Raw genomic sequence first — 15,520 nt, 5'->3', positions numbered from 1 at the left:
GTTTTTGTAACTTAGTCAACATTTTTTTCTGCAGTGCCGGATGGCGTCGGATGGTTAAAGTGTAGGAGTCGAGAAACTTCACGATAGTAAATAACGACGTTACTGTATTTCTGCCTTAGCTAACACAAACAAACCCACACTACGAAACTGTCATTTTTCATTCAAATATGCCTCGGAAAAAGCCGTTCAGCACCAAACAGAAGAAGAAACAGATGCAAGTGAAACGGGAAAGAAAGAGAGGTAACGTGAGCTACAATGACAGAAAGTGTGCGTGACCGAAAATGCTAACGTTAGCTAGCATAGCTTTTCATTTTACTAACTTGTACGAGGAGAGTTGAGTAACTTGGCTAGTTAGCTCTGCTTTCAGGAACAGTAACACTGGCATGTTACCCGATATATTTTGGACGAATTAGCTACAAATAAAGAATAGGGACGTCATTATTTTTGCCATAACGTGTGCCTTGTGTATTTGGGTCTTTCTAGCAAACGTTAACTACCTTGCTTGCTAGCTAAGGAGGTGACGACGTTATAGAGCTAGCTATGTGTGTGACCTTAACGCTGAAATTGTATTGCTGGCGTCATTCATTGCCATTGGTGGGAAAGTATTGATGCACAGAAATCAGCATCACTGTACTACACTGGTATTGTTTTCACTTTGTGTAAGCTCTACTGCGCAGACTCGCTATCAAATTATGTAGGAAAGCTAGCTTTCTCAAATTGAGGGAATAACAAACGGTGTTGGAGATCACATACCTACACTACAGCTAGCAATGAAAATAGATTTATTATGAAAACGTCCGCTGTCAATTTATTACGTAGGGTTAGTATTGAGACGATTACCACATTTATAGTTATGTGTTATGTAATGTAGATAGCATATATTGTATGTAAATGCATGGTACACTCGATTCTAAAGTAGAACGTTGTGGAATATGGTCTTTGGTACCAAGTGCATAGAGGCTAGTTTTCATTCTGTTCACTGTGGTTTTGTCCCCAAATTGCACCCTATCACCTATATATAGTGCCCAACAAAAAGTTGTGCACTATATAGGGAATAGGGTGCCATTTGGGAATGGTTCAATGTAAGCCTCTGACTATGATGATCTCTCCTCCTCAGGTGAGCCAGGCTCAGGGCCCAGCAGCCGTAATGCCAGTGTGGAGCGGGGGATGGACAGGGAGAGGCAGTCGGACACCTCAGATAGCGAAACCACAGATGTCAGGAGAATAAACCAGCAGCCCGGCATCAGGGAGGGCAGATACGACCCCAATAGGTGAGTTACCAATACATTAGCATAGGTAGTATTTAGCTCTGGTCCAAGGGATTAAATGCAGACGCTGAGCAAGCCACACGTAACACCCTGGACCAGAGCTAATGTAATATTACATCACCTGCAATGAAACCAAAACAAAGACGTGTGTTATTGCTGGGCTTGAACAAAAGCCTGCAGACTGTATGGACCAGGATTGGTGACCACTGATAGCTAGGCTCATAAGGCTGAGTGAGTTTCTGTTTTGTCAGATATCATCAACAATACCTTTTGGGAAAACATGTCATGATTGCTGTATGAACTGATGCCTGGAACAGTGGGAATTCCCTGGAACAAACTGAAGGGATAATGGAAAAATATTAATTAGAACAATGTCTGGGTCTGTAGATATTAAAAGTAAGAGGCCGGAAGAGACTAAGTAAAAAAAAATGAGAACATGTTACTGTAGGAATCCTGAACCATGAGCAAACAACTTTCAGACAGAGGTCAATGGTAAATTACAGAAACTGCTGTTGTCAGAACAAACAACCATGTCACACACACCTGACCTTCATGACTCTGCACACAAATGGTTTTGTGTCCTTCACACACTCACCCTGCCCAATTCCCCCCTCTACACACAGCTATACTCATCTCTCTGTCCATTCAGGTTCCGTCTGCACTTTGAGAAGGAGAGCAGAGAGGAGGTGGAGAGGAGGAAGAAGCTTGCTAGAGAGAAGGTTCTGGACCAGATGTTAGACAAAGACCTGGAGGTTGACATCAACGACATCTACCCCACAGAGAAAGGTCAGTGCTCCTTGACCCTGAGCCTCACAACAACCTCTTAATGCTGTTAAATAAAGGTTCTGTCTCAAATGGCACCCTATTCCTTATTTAGTACACTCATTTTGACCTAAGCTATATGTGCTCTGGGCGAAGTAGTACACTATAGGGTGTGATTTGATACGTAACCTGTATCCTGAGCCTCTCAATGCTGTTAAATAAAAACCCATTCTAGTGAGTTTTGACATGGTCTTTTCAGTTTGTGTCACTGCTTGACGTATCTGCCACTGACCTCCAATCGCAGGTCTTGAGTTTCCGCGGCGACCTCCGTGGAATTATGGGATGAATCGTGAGGAGCTGCTGAAGAAAGAAGAGAAGTCATACCGGGAATATCTGAACGACCTGCACTCCAGAAACCCACCTGGATCCCTCAGCCACTTTGAGCACAATCTGGAGGTGAGGAAACGATATATTCAGAACCCTTTATACACCCTTTATAAATGCTTTTGAGGGAGGTAGCAACCTTGAGGTTAGTGACCGGCTAGTTACGGGGGTGCTGTATTGTGTCAGCAGAACGATCAATTTTGATGGATAAATAAAGAGTTATTAATTCTACAATATTTTATAAACTTGAATGAATCCTTTAAAAACCACCTCTTTCTCTGACACTGAGCAAAACCTAGGGTAGGTAAAACCTAAATACTCTTCGTATAACTTTACTCTTTATACACTTCCTTTCTCCCCCCCTCTTTTTCTCCCCCTCTCTCTTTCTCTCCCCCCTCTCTTTCTCAGACGTGGAGACAGTTGTGGAGAGTGTTGGAGATGTCCGATGTGATCCTGCTCATCGTGGACATCAGGCACCCGGTGGGTAATCTCTTTTAAACTCCTACTGTCATTATCTGCTGCTAGTCATGTACCATAGTATCATTATCAACTTACTACTGTAACCATGATAATGTAATTAATAGACACTATGATGGCAGGTAGCCTAGTGGTTAGAGCGTTGGGCCAGTAACCGAAAGGTTATTAGATTGAGTCCCCGAGCTGGCAAGGTAAAAATCTGTCGTTCTGCCCCTGAACAAGGCAGTTAACCCACTGTTCCTAGACCAGTTAACCCACTGTTCCCCGGTAGGCCGTCATTGTAAATAAGAATTTATTATTTATTTATTTAACTGACTTGCCTAGTTAAATAAAGGTTAAATATAATAAATACAAATTATGGTTTCATTATGCTTTGAACCATATAGTGGAATGCATACATAGAGTATCCACCAGGTGGAGCCACAGACAGGGTAAGTTATACATGGTCAGTACCATGTATAACTTGACTATGTTCATGACTATGTTGCTATGGGCCCTGGTCAAAAGAAGCGCACTATATAGGGAATAGGTTGCCATTTAGTACGCGGTCTATAAGTCGTTTGCCAGACCGAGCATGCATGTCTTAATGAATGTGTTCCTGGTGTGTCCCTCCCATGCAGGTGCTGCAGTTTCCCCCAGCGCTGTACCACTACATCACTGGGGAGCTGCAGAAGCAGGTGGTGGTGGTGCTGAACAAAGCTGACCTGTGTCCCCCTCCGCTGGTGCTGGCCTGGACACACTACCTCCAGACACAGTTCCCCCACCTCCACTGTGTCTGCTTCACATCACACCCCGGCCAGCCATACAGCACAGGTGGGTGGGAGTGAGGGTGGTTGTGCTGAAGCGAAAGTGATAAACAAATCGAGGGACAATGATGAGAGCTGATTGGAGCTGTTGAACTGTGTACTTGATCACCAGGATAACCTATTGCACTGTCTGTATCTGTTTCTGTGTCTCTAGTGCTTCAGAAGAAGAGGATGAGAAAAAAGGGTACATGTGGGTGGGGACATGCTGGAGGCCCCACCCACATCCTGAAGGCGTGTCAGGAAATCACAGCAGGAAAAGGTTAAAGGGACCCACCCACCTGGGTGGCATAGTACCTATTTCACACATGTATTGTTACTAATGAAGGATTAGTGTCTTCATACAAAGATCTGTGGGTGCAGGGTTCTAAGGGTATATCATAGAAGAACCAACACTGAATGGAAGTAGTCTTAAAATAGGCTGAAGACAAGTAATGCTGCTTCCCAATTCTCCACTTTTTTTCCAGAAGTGTACAGAATGATTGGCTGTAGGGAGTGTTCACCATGTTATCCCCCCTTTGTAGTGGACTTGTCCAGCTGGGAGAAGAAGATCCAGAGAGATGCGGTTGCTATGGGATCAGAGGGAGAGCAGTCAGAGGAGGGGGCCGACTCTGTGCTAGTGGAGCACCAGAGTGATGTTGCCATGGAGATGAGCAGCCCCTCCCAGGAGCTGTATAAAGATGGCGTACTCACGCTGGGCTGTATAGGTGAGCGGCCATGTTGGAAGCTTGCTTTCCTACCTACCAATCAGTAATCTGTCGTCACTTGATAAATTAAGTCATGCTTGTGTACCTCTAGGCTTTGTTCCCCCACCAGCCCCCTCTGGCATTCAGAAATGTTTACTACAAAGGGAATATGGATATACATGTCTCTCCCTCCCTAGGCTTCCCTAACGTGGGGAAGTCATCAGTATTGAACAGTCTGGTAGGTAGGAAGGTGGTGAGTGTGTCTCGAACCCCCGGCCACACCAAATACTTCCAGACCTACTACCTCACACCCACTGTCAAACTGTGCGACTGCCCTGGACTGGTCTTCCCTTCACTAGTCAACAAACAACTACAGGTAACTGAGAGGAGGGAGTGAGTAGGGTATAAGTGTGTATGTTTGTGTGTACTATGTCCTCCCATTCCCTTAGAATCCCAGGTCAAATCACTTTTTGGTGACAGCCTGTGGAGGAAATGTCTTGGAGAATAAAATAATGACTGATATTCCCTCTGGCCATTTGAAGGCTGTCTTTGGAGTAGAATCATAATCTGTACCACTTTTAAGTCTCAACTACTGCGGAGAGCTTTGTATATAAAAGCAATCATTACCCATCAACCCTTTTCAAACTTCTTTTCTAAAACAAATTCCCTCTATATTTCTCATCGTGCTTTACTCTTTCTAAACACTTTTCCTCCATTCTTTTGTATCTACGCCTCTTCCTCCATTTCCCCCTCTCTCCCTCCTCTTATCTGCCCCTTCCTCCCTAGATCCTAGCTGGTATCTACCCAGTGTCTCAGCTGCAGGAGCCCTACAGTTCTGTGGGTTATCTGTGTGAGCGGACCCCCTTCCTGTCGGTGCTCAAGCTCCGGCACCCCAGCGTGGAGGGCCCACAGCATGCACCCAAGGGGGGGGAGAAGGAGAGGGAACAGGGGCCCGAGCACAGCTGGACAGCCTGGGACGTGTGTGAGGGTAAGGACCACCTCCAGTCTGGCTCTAGAACCTCTGGTCCGGTTCTAAACTGTTGAAACATGCCCTCTTGTTTGGATGTCAGGGAGACATTTGGGAAATTCTCAGGAAAACAGTTGAAATTATAATACAACAACAATTTATAATTTTTTGTTTTCTCTCCCTACCCCTATTTCTCGTTCTCTCTCTTCTCTTTCTTTCTCCCTGTCTCTCACAGCCTGGGCAGAGAGGAGGGGTTATAAGACAGCGAAGGCAGCTCGTAACGACGTGTATCGGGCAGCTAACAGTCTGCTGCGGCTGGCCGTCGACGGGAGGCTGTGTCTGTGCCTCCGGCCACCTGCATATAATGATCAGAGAGGTCAGTACACAGGTCATACAACTATCAGAGAGGTCAGTACACAGGTCATACAACTATCAGAGAGGTCATAGACCGGTCATGACAACCAGTGAGGCATCAGGCATATCACTTCATCACTACTGTACAGACAACAGAGACTCATATTTAAAAGGGAAGACACAAATGTCGGCCGTGAACAGTGGGCACGCAGGGGAAGGTCAAATCCCAGCAGGTGATATACTGTCCACGGCTGATGTTCATGTTGATCTGGTTTCCAACCTTTAAACTGATGACTGAGGCTTTGTACAAAAAAACATGAAGAAAAATGTTTGCTTGATTGATTGATTAATTATTCAACAAATGGATTTGCGCTATACAGAGCAGTGGGAGTCCCACCCAGACCTTGCAGAGATCATCGCTCTACAGGGACGGAAGGAAGAGGGGGCAGGGGAGAGGGAGGAGGAGGAGGAAGGGGAGTCCAGCTCTGAGCCGGAGGAGGAGAGGGATAGGGATGCTGATGATGATGAGGATGATGATGAAGATGAAGGGTTTGGACACCCAGCAGTGAACGAGAGGAAGGGGCCAACCAGCCTCACAGTCAATATGTTCGATGTCCTCCGGGAAAACGAGTGCGAGTGAGGGAGAAAGAATGAATTAAAAATACAAAGTGCTTGATCTCTCCCTCCACTCTGCACCTTCATTCCATTTTCCTTTCCTTGACTTGCATTCCTTTTACATTCTGACTCTTCTTTCCTCTATTCTCACTCCCTGCCCCTTCCCCCTCCCAGAGGTTACTAAAAGCACTCTTGATATTGTATAAAACATTTTCATTTCTCCATGCTGTGCCTCTGCTCTGCTTGTACACCCATGCAGCTGTACTTAGACTGCGTTTAGACAGGTAGCCCAATTCTGATCTTTTTTTCCACAAATTGTTCTTTTGACTAATCACATCCTATCTTTTCACATCCAATCTTTATCACAGCTGATTGGTCAAAAGGCCAATTAGTGAAGGAAAGATCAGAATTGGGCTGCCTGTCTAAACCATTGTAGGATTACATTTTTTTGTTTTTATAATTTTCCTGCATGTAGGATTTTACTTTTATTTCCCTTAAAGCTGGTAGGGGCATTGTGGTGTATTAATCATTGATTGGTTTTCAATCTGTTAATTGATAAGTGGCCTCACAGCTGAGATGCCAAAGGTCATTAGACCATAGAAATGTAATGGCTTGAACTGACACGGTTCTGGATTCAATCTCATGTTGAAGGTCACACAGTCTAAATGGGGATTAGACATTGATGATGTCATCCACATGGGACTTCCATTTGGCTGCCAGTGCAGATTTATGACATCACTGTCTAATCCTGGTTGATTTCACTGTGTACAACAGTATGATAGTACTTCGGTAGAGTCGGGATGTGTGGAATTCGGCATTCCATGCTGCTTTCAGTGGTAATAATCATTGTCAAACCCATTTATATGATTCTACCCAATTCAGTGTTCTATTTTAGGGTCCACTAGGGGCAGTGTTTGTCAATCCTGGTGCAGCCACTCACGTGCAGCACTGTATCATGCAAAGCTGACTGACTGACTTGATAAAGAGAGAGTTTGGCCACTGCGGTTTCAACCAAAAAGCACACTGATGGTATCACATGGTTCCATAGCAGCCAATATTGACCAATACAATAACGGTCCTGTTATTGATCCTAAATTATACCAGCTACGCAAACCAGCTGAGTAGCTAGAATTTAGAACGAGAGTCTAAATCCTGGAAGAATGGAACGACATTAATGTTGGTTAAACTTCCATCTCTATCTCTATGGCTCTGTTCTAATGTTACAATCTGTTAGGGCTGGATTCTAGTGTGCTGTTGCCTACTGTTGTACCTCATTGTTCCTGTTCTACTGTATTACATGTCACTCTGAGGGAACACAACAGCACAGTGCTGCGTTACCATGTAACAACATGCACTGTTCTGGTCTATACCAATGGCACACTTAGAAATATACACACTAGGGCCATAGGTTTTTCCTGTCTGTGTGACTGATCAGGAAAAAATCCGGGCTGTAGTGTGTCTAAGCAACAACTAGGGACCCAGCAGAGGTTTTCCTACCCACGTGACCAGGAAAAATTCCTGTCCCTAATACACACCACTCTGGCTTCCGATATGGAGATAGATGTGTTAATGCTCTTTGTTTGAATGATTTAAACAGACTTGTACGTGAGTGTTTGGATTGTGTATTTGCTGCATTCTTTATTTCATTCCTTAGTATGCTCAAATGACAATGAACTGGACTGCTCTCTGCAATAAAGATAATCCATGGAACAAGGTCTGTCTGTCTTTTTATGACAGGCTCTTTCTTCACACATGTACTTTAGCAATCCTATAAGCGGCAATTTGGGATTGGTATATACATTTTTGGACTTTTAAATACATTTGATAAATATAATGTATAAATGCCTAATGAGCTTATTTCAACTGTACCCCATCCCTCAGCTGTCAATCAAAAAAGTGGCGGGATGCTCTGTTGTTTGAATCTCAGATTGCCCATTTTAGATACTGGCACACAAAATAAGTACACTAGGATACCACCTTTTCAACGAGTCAGTTCGTACAATTTCTGCTCTGCTAGAACTGCCCCGGTCAACTGTAAGTGCTGTTATTATGAAGTGGAAACCTCTAGGAGCAACAACGGCTCAACCGGCGAAGTGGTAGGCCACAAGCTCACAGAATGGGACAACACTCACTACTGAGTTCCAAACTGCCTCTGGAAGCAACATTAGCACAATAACTGTTCGTCGGGAGCTTCATGAAATGGGTTTCCATGGCCGAGCAGCCGCACACCAGCCTAAGATTACCATGCGTAATGCCAAGCGTCGGCTGGAGTAGTGTAAAGCTTGCTCACATTGGACTCTGGAGCAGTGGAAACGCAATCTCTGGAGTGATGAATCACTCTTCACCATCTGGAAGTTCGACGGACGAATCTGGGTTTGGCAGATGCCAGGAGAACGCTACCTGCCCCAATGCATAGTACCAACTGTAAAGTTTGATGGAGGAGGAATAATGGTCTGGGGCTGATTTGAATGGGAAATCAATGCTACAGTATACAATAACATTCTAGACGATTCTGTGCTTCCAACTTTGTGGCCCTTTCCTGTTTCAGCATAACAATGCCCCTGTGCACAAAGCGAGGTCCATACAGAAATGGATTGTCGAGATCGGTGTGGAAGAACTTGACTGGCCTGCCCAGAGCCCTGACCTCAACTCCATTGAACACCTTTGGGATTAATTGGAATACCAACTGCAAGCCAGGCCTAATCGCCCAACATCAGTACCCAACCTCACTAATGATCTTGTGGCTGAATGGAAGCAAGTCCCGCAGCAAGGTTCCCACATCTAGTAGAAAGCCTTCACACAGAAGAGTGGAGGCTTTTATAGCAGCAAAGGGGAGACCAACTCCATATTAATGCCCATGATATTGGTATAAGATGTTTGACAAGCAGGTGTCCACATACTTTAGTGTATTAGTGTACCATGATATTACACCATCAACGTCAACTGTGAAGAGGCGACTCTGGGATGCTGGCCTTCTAGGCAGAATTGCAAAGAAAAAGCCATATCTTAGACTGGCCAATAAAAAGAAGATACAGTTGGGCAAAAGAACAAAGACACTGGACAGAGGAACTCTGCCTAAGGCCAGCATCCCGGAGTCGCCTCTTCACTGTTGACGTTGAGACTGGTGTTTTGCAGGTACTATTTAATGAAGCTGTCAGTTGAGGACTTGTGAGGCGTATGTTTCTCAAACTAGACACTCTAATGTACTTGTCCACTTGCTCAGTTGTGCACCCGGGCCACCCACTCCTCTTTCTATTCTGGTTAGTGCCAGTTTGCGCTGTTCTGTGAAGGGAGTAGTACACGGCGTTGTATGAGATCTTCAGTTTCTTGGCAATTTCTCTCATGGATTAGCCTTAATTTCTAAGAACAAGAATAGACTGACGAGTTTCAGAAGAAAGTTCTTTGTTTCTGGCCATTTTGAGCCATTAATCGAACCCACAAATGCTGATGCTTCAGATACTCAACTGGTCTAAAGAAGGTTAGTTTTATTGCTTCTTTAATTGCAAAAGGGTTTTCTAATGATCAATTAGCCTTTTAAAATTATAAACTTGGATTAGCTAACACAACGTGCCATTGGAACACAGGAGTGATGGTTGCTGATAATGGGCCTCTGTACGCCTATGTAGATATTCCATAAAAAAATCTGTTGTTTCCAGCAACAATAGCCATTTACAACATTGTCTACACTGTATTTCCGATCAATTTGATGGTATTTTAGTGGACAAAAAAATTGCTTTTCTTTCAAAAACAAGGACATTTCTAAGTGAACCCCAACTTTTGAACGGTAGTGTATATTTGACTAAAACATCATTTCAAACCTTGCTTACATTTATTTGTACATGATCACACGTGTATCTCTCTATTATGCGTGGGGATACTGGGGAACAGACTCCCAACATTTTTTAGCACTTGGAGTTGATTTCCTGGTGTTTTTACAATCCTTTATGTTCAATGATAAAAATAATAATACTCAGAAAACTTGGGGGGCCAAATAAGCCACCCACGGGCCAAGTTTGACTGCCACTGGGGAACCCTATGTAGGCTATCATGTTGAAGCAGAAAGTCATCATAGACATCCATACCGTCTCTCTTGGCAGTGACTGCATCCCAAATGGCACCCTATTCCCTATATAGTAGTGCACTATACAGTGTGTGTATCTGAGTGCATTGGTTATCTATTTCATCACTGTTCATTTCCATCCATCCAGTGGGTTAATACCACAGATGATCTGGAATGGTTTCTGTCCATCTGATCAACACCCCAAACTATTCACCGCCTGATTTCCAGGGATCAACCTTTATGGTAGCAATTATACCATCACATAGAAAGCAGCCTTGAGATTTACTAGTGCATGACACCATAAATATAAAAACTGTTAATTCAATTCTGGTGTGTCAAAAGAATTTACTGCCAGCAGTATGTGTTGGTCGCGCCAGTAATGCCCATGTGGTTTGAGTTAAGAGTTCAGCTTTTCAGGGAGGCTCACTGTGGAACTCTTTTCTCATGATGTAATCAGTGCCTTAACCCCCTTCCTATCCTGACAAACACAAACAATTACAGACATAGACACACACATGCACACTTCCTACCCTGGCACAAACTCCCTCTCCATGTGCCCCCTCAACTAGCTAATGCCTAATGTGTGTGAGATCAGATGGTAATGAATAGGTTTCGAATGAGAGGTGGGAAAATTAACAAACAACAGAAACACCATTAAGCCTGGTAGACACTGTCCCCTGAGTGGACACACACACACGTGGGAAGCTAAGAGTACAGGTGTTATAATGGGCCCTTATTCTGGCTACTTACTGGGGAAACAGAATAGAGAGGACCCCATAAGCCCAAACTCAACACCCAAAGTTAACCTCATTACTACAGCACTTACTTGTTCCCCAGGCTAGCATTGGGAGGAAGCATCTTGTGAACAAGATTTCCACAACACCAACTGTGGGACCAAAATACCCAGCTGGCATGTACACCTGTATGGTCACTAGAGGGCTTTCAAGCCTTGCAGCACCATTGCTGTCTGGAGTTGTTACTGGTCAGGTTCTGCTGGCCTATTTTGCACAGGGTTCTCATTGGTGGGGTTAATAGTATGTACGTGCAGTTTGTGCTACATGATATCACACACATGACTGGTTTTTACCTTTACATGGGTGTGTCATGGACTATTGAGTATCTCGCTCTCTCTCTCACACATACACACATACAGTTGTACACACACAGAGGTGCACACTCACCCTCTACTTTCTCACAGACAAACACATACTGTATTTTCTCAGACTGGAATGCTGTATTTACTCACACACACACACACACACACACACACACACACACACACACACACACACACACACACACACACACACACACACACACCTCCCTTATATGATTCAATACCAGGCGGTTGTCTCCAGCCTGCTTCCGTGTGGTGCGTCATTGTGGGGGTCAGGGCAGCCTCAGCCGGCAGATTGGGTGTCCTGATCTCCCTGTCTCAGGCTTCTTTTAACTAGGGAAACACACTAGGCCCAAACAGAGCACCCGGGAAGATGAGAGAAGACTAGGAAGCCACCTTACTACTGGGTTGGGCCCATTGTCACTGGTGTTCTGGTTGATGTTATTCCTGTCTTGTGTTTGTTTGTCCCCTGAAACATTCTGCAAAAGCTTGATCTGTGAGTAAAAATAGCAATCGATCATACCCAAAAGGCTTGTGCAAAGCATTTCTTATGGTCTCTGGATATTGTTTGCTAAGGGACAGAGCACTCCCAGAAAATAACTAAGAGGACAAGAGATGAAGGGGAGGAGACGAGGAAAGAAAGCCACTTTAGACTAGACTGTGCTATAATGTAATGCTGAATCTTATAGATGGGTGTCCTCTACTCATCTTCTCTTCTTCACTTTTACTAATCAGTAAGGGGAAGCAATATGGTGGAGGTCTACAGGGAGTGTCCAGTTCTTTCATGAAGGAGAGGCCATGGCAATGAAGCCTGTTACTATGCTCTACTATTGACTTACAGCCTCATTGAGAGAGAAAGCATATCGTGTCACAAACTTGGATGCTCAGTAACAGTCAGTCTCTATTGTCCTGGAGGGACTCATAACCAGGTAAACACACCCAGCCCCAGTTCCTCTGTGAGGAAAAAACAAGTCATGATGAAGTACTGTCACACCCTGATCTGTTTCACCTGTCTTTGTAATTGTCTCCACCCCACCCATCTCTCGTCCATCTTCGCCATTATCCCCTTTGAATTTATACCTGTGTTCTCTGTTTGTCCATTGCCAGGTCGTCTTGTTTGTCAAGTCAACCAGTGTTTTTGTTCTCAGCTCCTGCTTTTCCCAGTCTCTCGTTTTTCCGCCCTCTTGGTTTTGACCCTTGCCTGTCCTGACTCTGAGTCCACCTGCCTCACCACTCTGCCTCACCCTGAGCCTGCCCGCGGATCTGTACCTTTGCCCCACCTCTGGTTTACTGACCTCTGCCTGCCTTAACCTGTCTATTGCCTGCCTCTGTTGGAATATTAAACCATTGTCAATTCGAACTTGATTCCTGATAAGTAGCAACTATTTACTAGTCTGCTGGGACTACTTTACTGTACATCAGACTATCAACAGTTGGCGGACTGATCTACTATCATTATGACGACATTAGGTAAACTAGTCCATACATGTCCCAACTGTCATGTTTTATGACGTTACACAGAAATAACACTTTCCCTACATATTTCTTTCACAATATGTCAGCTGAGCTGTTTGCCTTAACCTGCGCTTGCGTGTGAAAACTGTTGGCACTGCTTTTAGTTTGGGTGAGGAGCATCACTCTAGGAATACAAACTCATTGTCATTAAAGGGGCTGAGATGTACAGTAGATGATCCTGAACTAATCATACATAGTCATGTTTGTCTGGCTGCATGAAGCCTCCTGTTATTTGTGTGTGTAATTCCTCTTGTTTTCAGTCTGAGATTCTGTATGCTGTATGTGTCTCTGAGTGTGTGTCCATGCTTGAATGGGTCCCCTTTAGTCATCGACCGCAGGCGGCGTGTGTGTTTGTCTGTGCCCCTGTTTGTGAGTTGGAGCCCATGTGTCAATAGGTATTTTTAGTGCCGCCTCTCACTGCATTGCAATGGCACTCCTTCGCACCCCTTTGGACCTCCCCCACACACCATGTCTACCCTCCACCTCCACCCCTCCAATCCCTCCGCCATAACATTCCCTCTCACTGGGAGAGACTATAGAGCTAGCCAGCAACAGTCAGGGTGTAACTTTAAAAAGGAGAGTGATCTTTTAGAAACGAGAGGAGCAGAGACAGACGATAGGGGATTGGACGACTCCAGTAACCATGGTGATAGTAGAACCCGCAGGCAAGAGTGCACATGTTTAGGTTTTTGCCCTAGCACTACACAGCTGATTCAAATAATCAAAGTTTGATTATTTGTTCGTTCATAAATATGTGCTTCTGCTTCAATGTTTGCACACAGAGAGACAAGACTGTAGGTGTCTGTGTTTGAGAGGCTACAGTGCGTTCATAAAGTATTCAGACCCCATGACTTTTTCCACATTTTGTTACATTAGAGCCTTATTCTAAATTGATTAAATTGTTTTTTTCCCCTCAAACTACAAACACTACCCCATAATGACAAAGCAAAAACAGTTTTTTTTTTTTTTTATGTTGCTAATTTGAAATATCACATTGACATAAGTATTCAGACCCTTTATTCAGTACTTTGTTGATGCACTTTTGGCAGCCTGTAGTTTTCTTGGGTATGACGCTACAAGCTTGGCACACCTGTATTTTGGGAGTTTCTCCCATTCTTCTCTGCAGATCCTCTCAAGCTCTGTCAGGTTGGATGGGGAGCGTCGCTGCACAGCTATTTTCAGGTCTCTCCAGAGATGTTCGATCGGGTTCAATTCAGGGCTCTGGCTGGGCCACTCAAGGACATTCAGAGACTTGTCCCGAAGCCAATCCTGCGTTGTCTTAGCTTAGGGTCATTGTCCTGTTGGAAGTAGAAGTCTTGGTGGTTCCAAACTTCTTCCATTTAAGAATGATGGTTGTTCTTGGGTTCCTTCAATGCTGTAGATGTACCCTTCCCCAGATCTGTGCCTCAACACAATCCTGTCTTGAAGGTCTACGGACAATTCCTTTGACCTCATGGCTTGGTTTTTGCTCTGACATGCACTGTCAACTGAAGGACCTTATATAGACAGGTGTGTACCTTTCCAAATCATGTCCAATCAATTGAATTCACCACAGGCGAACTCCAATCAAGTTGTAGAAACATCTCAAGGATGATCAATGGAAACAGGATGCACCTGAGCTTAATTTCGAGACTCATAGCGAAGGGTCTGAATACTTATTTAAATAAGGTATTTCTGTTTTTTAATTTTTTTTATACATTTGCTTTGCCATTATGAGGTATTGTGTGTAGATTGCTGTGGAATTTTTATTTATTTTTTATACATTTTAGAATAAGGCTGTAATGTAACAAAATGTGGAAAAAGTCAAGGAGTTTGAATACTTTCCGATGCACTGTATGTAGTTGAGAGATTTCCCTGAGCTACTGTTAGTGTTGGAGTGATAGTAGGATGCTAATGCCCCGACTGACAGAGTGAATGAAAGAAGGTGTAATTGGACAAGACAATGGTTCCGTGACTAGACAAAGTGAATTAGGTCACATCCAATGGGGGCTATAAGAGGAAGTCCCTAAGCACTATAGTTAGACACTTTAGAGAGAGGAGAAGAAAGGGGGAACATTTTCATTCACAGGCTGAGCAAGACAGAAGTGGAGAGGGGAGGGAGGGAGGGAGAGAGAGAGAGAGATTAGAGGGGGGAAACTAAGCGTAACCCTAGAGGGGTTTGAGTGACAGTTTGAACAGGGGGCGATAATTGTGGGAGAGCCGCCCAAATGCCATAGCGACTGCAGCAGTCCCCCTCTGCTGCAGGGTGTGTATGTGTCGTTTGTGTGTACTACTAGTCGGGGTGTGTGCGTTGGTGTGTGTGTGAGTGCTACTAGTCAGTGTGTGTTTGGTGGATGAAGGATTGCGGGGGATTTCTGAGAGGAGTAAAGGAACCCGACACCCAAAAGAAGTCTTCCCCCCCAAACACCACTCCCCACCCAGCCCAGGAGGAAGAGAGGACACAAGTGCAGGCCATGGCAGGGTACAGCTGAGAGGGTCCCCAGAGACCTCCTGACTGTGTAAGGGGTCATCT

General features: G+C 44.5%; 1 protein-coding gene across 2 annotated transcripts; it reads left to right on the top strand.

Moving 5' to 3' along the window:
• The first annotated feature begins 29 nt into the window (after nucleotides 1-29).
• Nucleotides 30-8,030, top strand: LOC112222803 (guanine nucleotide-binding protein-like 1). 2 transcript variants are annotated; one of them, XM_024385589.2, is made up of 12 exons: nucleotides 30-240; nucleotides 1,118-1,271; nucleotides 1,918-2,054; nucleotides 2,335-2,486; nucleotides 2,823-2,894; nucleotides 3,512-3,704; nucleotides 3,852-3,956; nucleotides 4,219-4,401; nucleotides 4,578-4,756; nucleotides 5,167-5,368; nucleotides 5,583-5,723; nucleotides 6,082-8,030. In XM_024385589.2, the coding sequence occupies exons 1-12, from the start codon at nucleotides 168-170 to the stop codon at nucleotides 6,339-6,341; spliced, it is 1,851 nt and encodes a 616-aa protein (XP_024241357.2). In that variant the 5' UTR covers nucleotides 30-167; the 3' UTR covers nucleotides 6,342-8,030. The 2 variants fall into 2 exon arrangements, with proteins under 2 accessions (XP_024241357.2, XP_042160672.1); XM_042304738.1 differs by lacking the exon at nucleotides 30-240 and adding an exon at nucleotides 687-820.
• Nucleotides 8,031-15,520: the final 7,490 nt, after the last annotated feature.

Source organism: Oncorhynchus tshawytscha, linkage group LG23 (assembly GCF_018296145.1).
Source record: "Oncorhynchus tshawytscha isolate Ot180627B linkage group LG23, Otsh_v2.0, whole genome shotgun sequence".
Lineage (NCBI taxonomy): Eukaryota > Metazoa > Chordata > Actinopteri > Salmoniformes > Salmonidae > Oncorhynchus > Oncorhynchus tshawytscha.
This window is presented reverse-complemented; position numbering and strand designations above follow the sequence as displayed.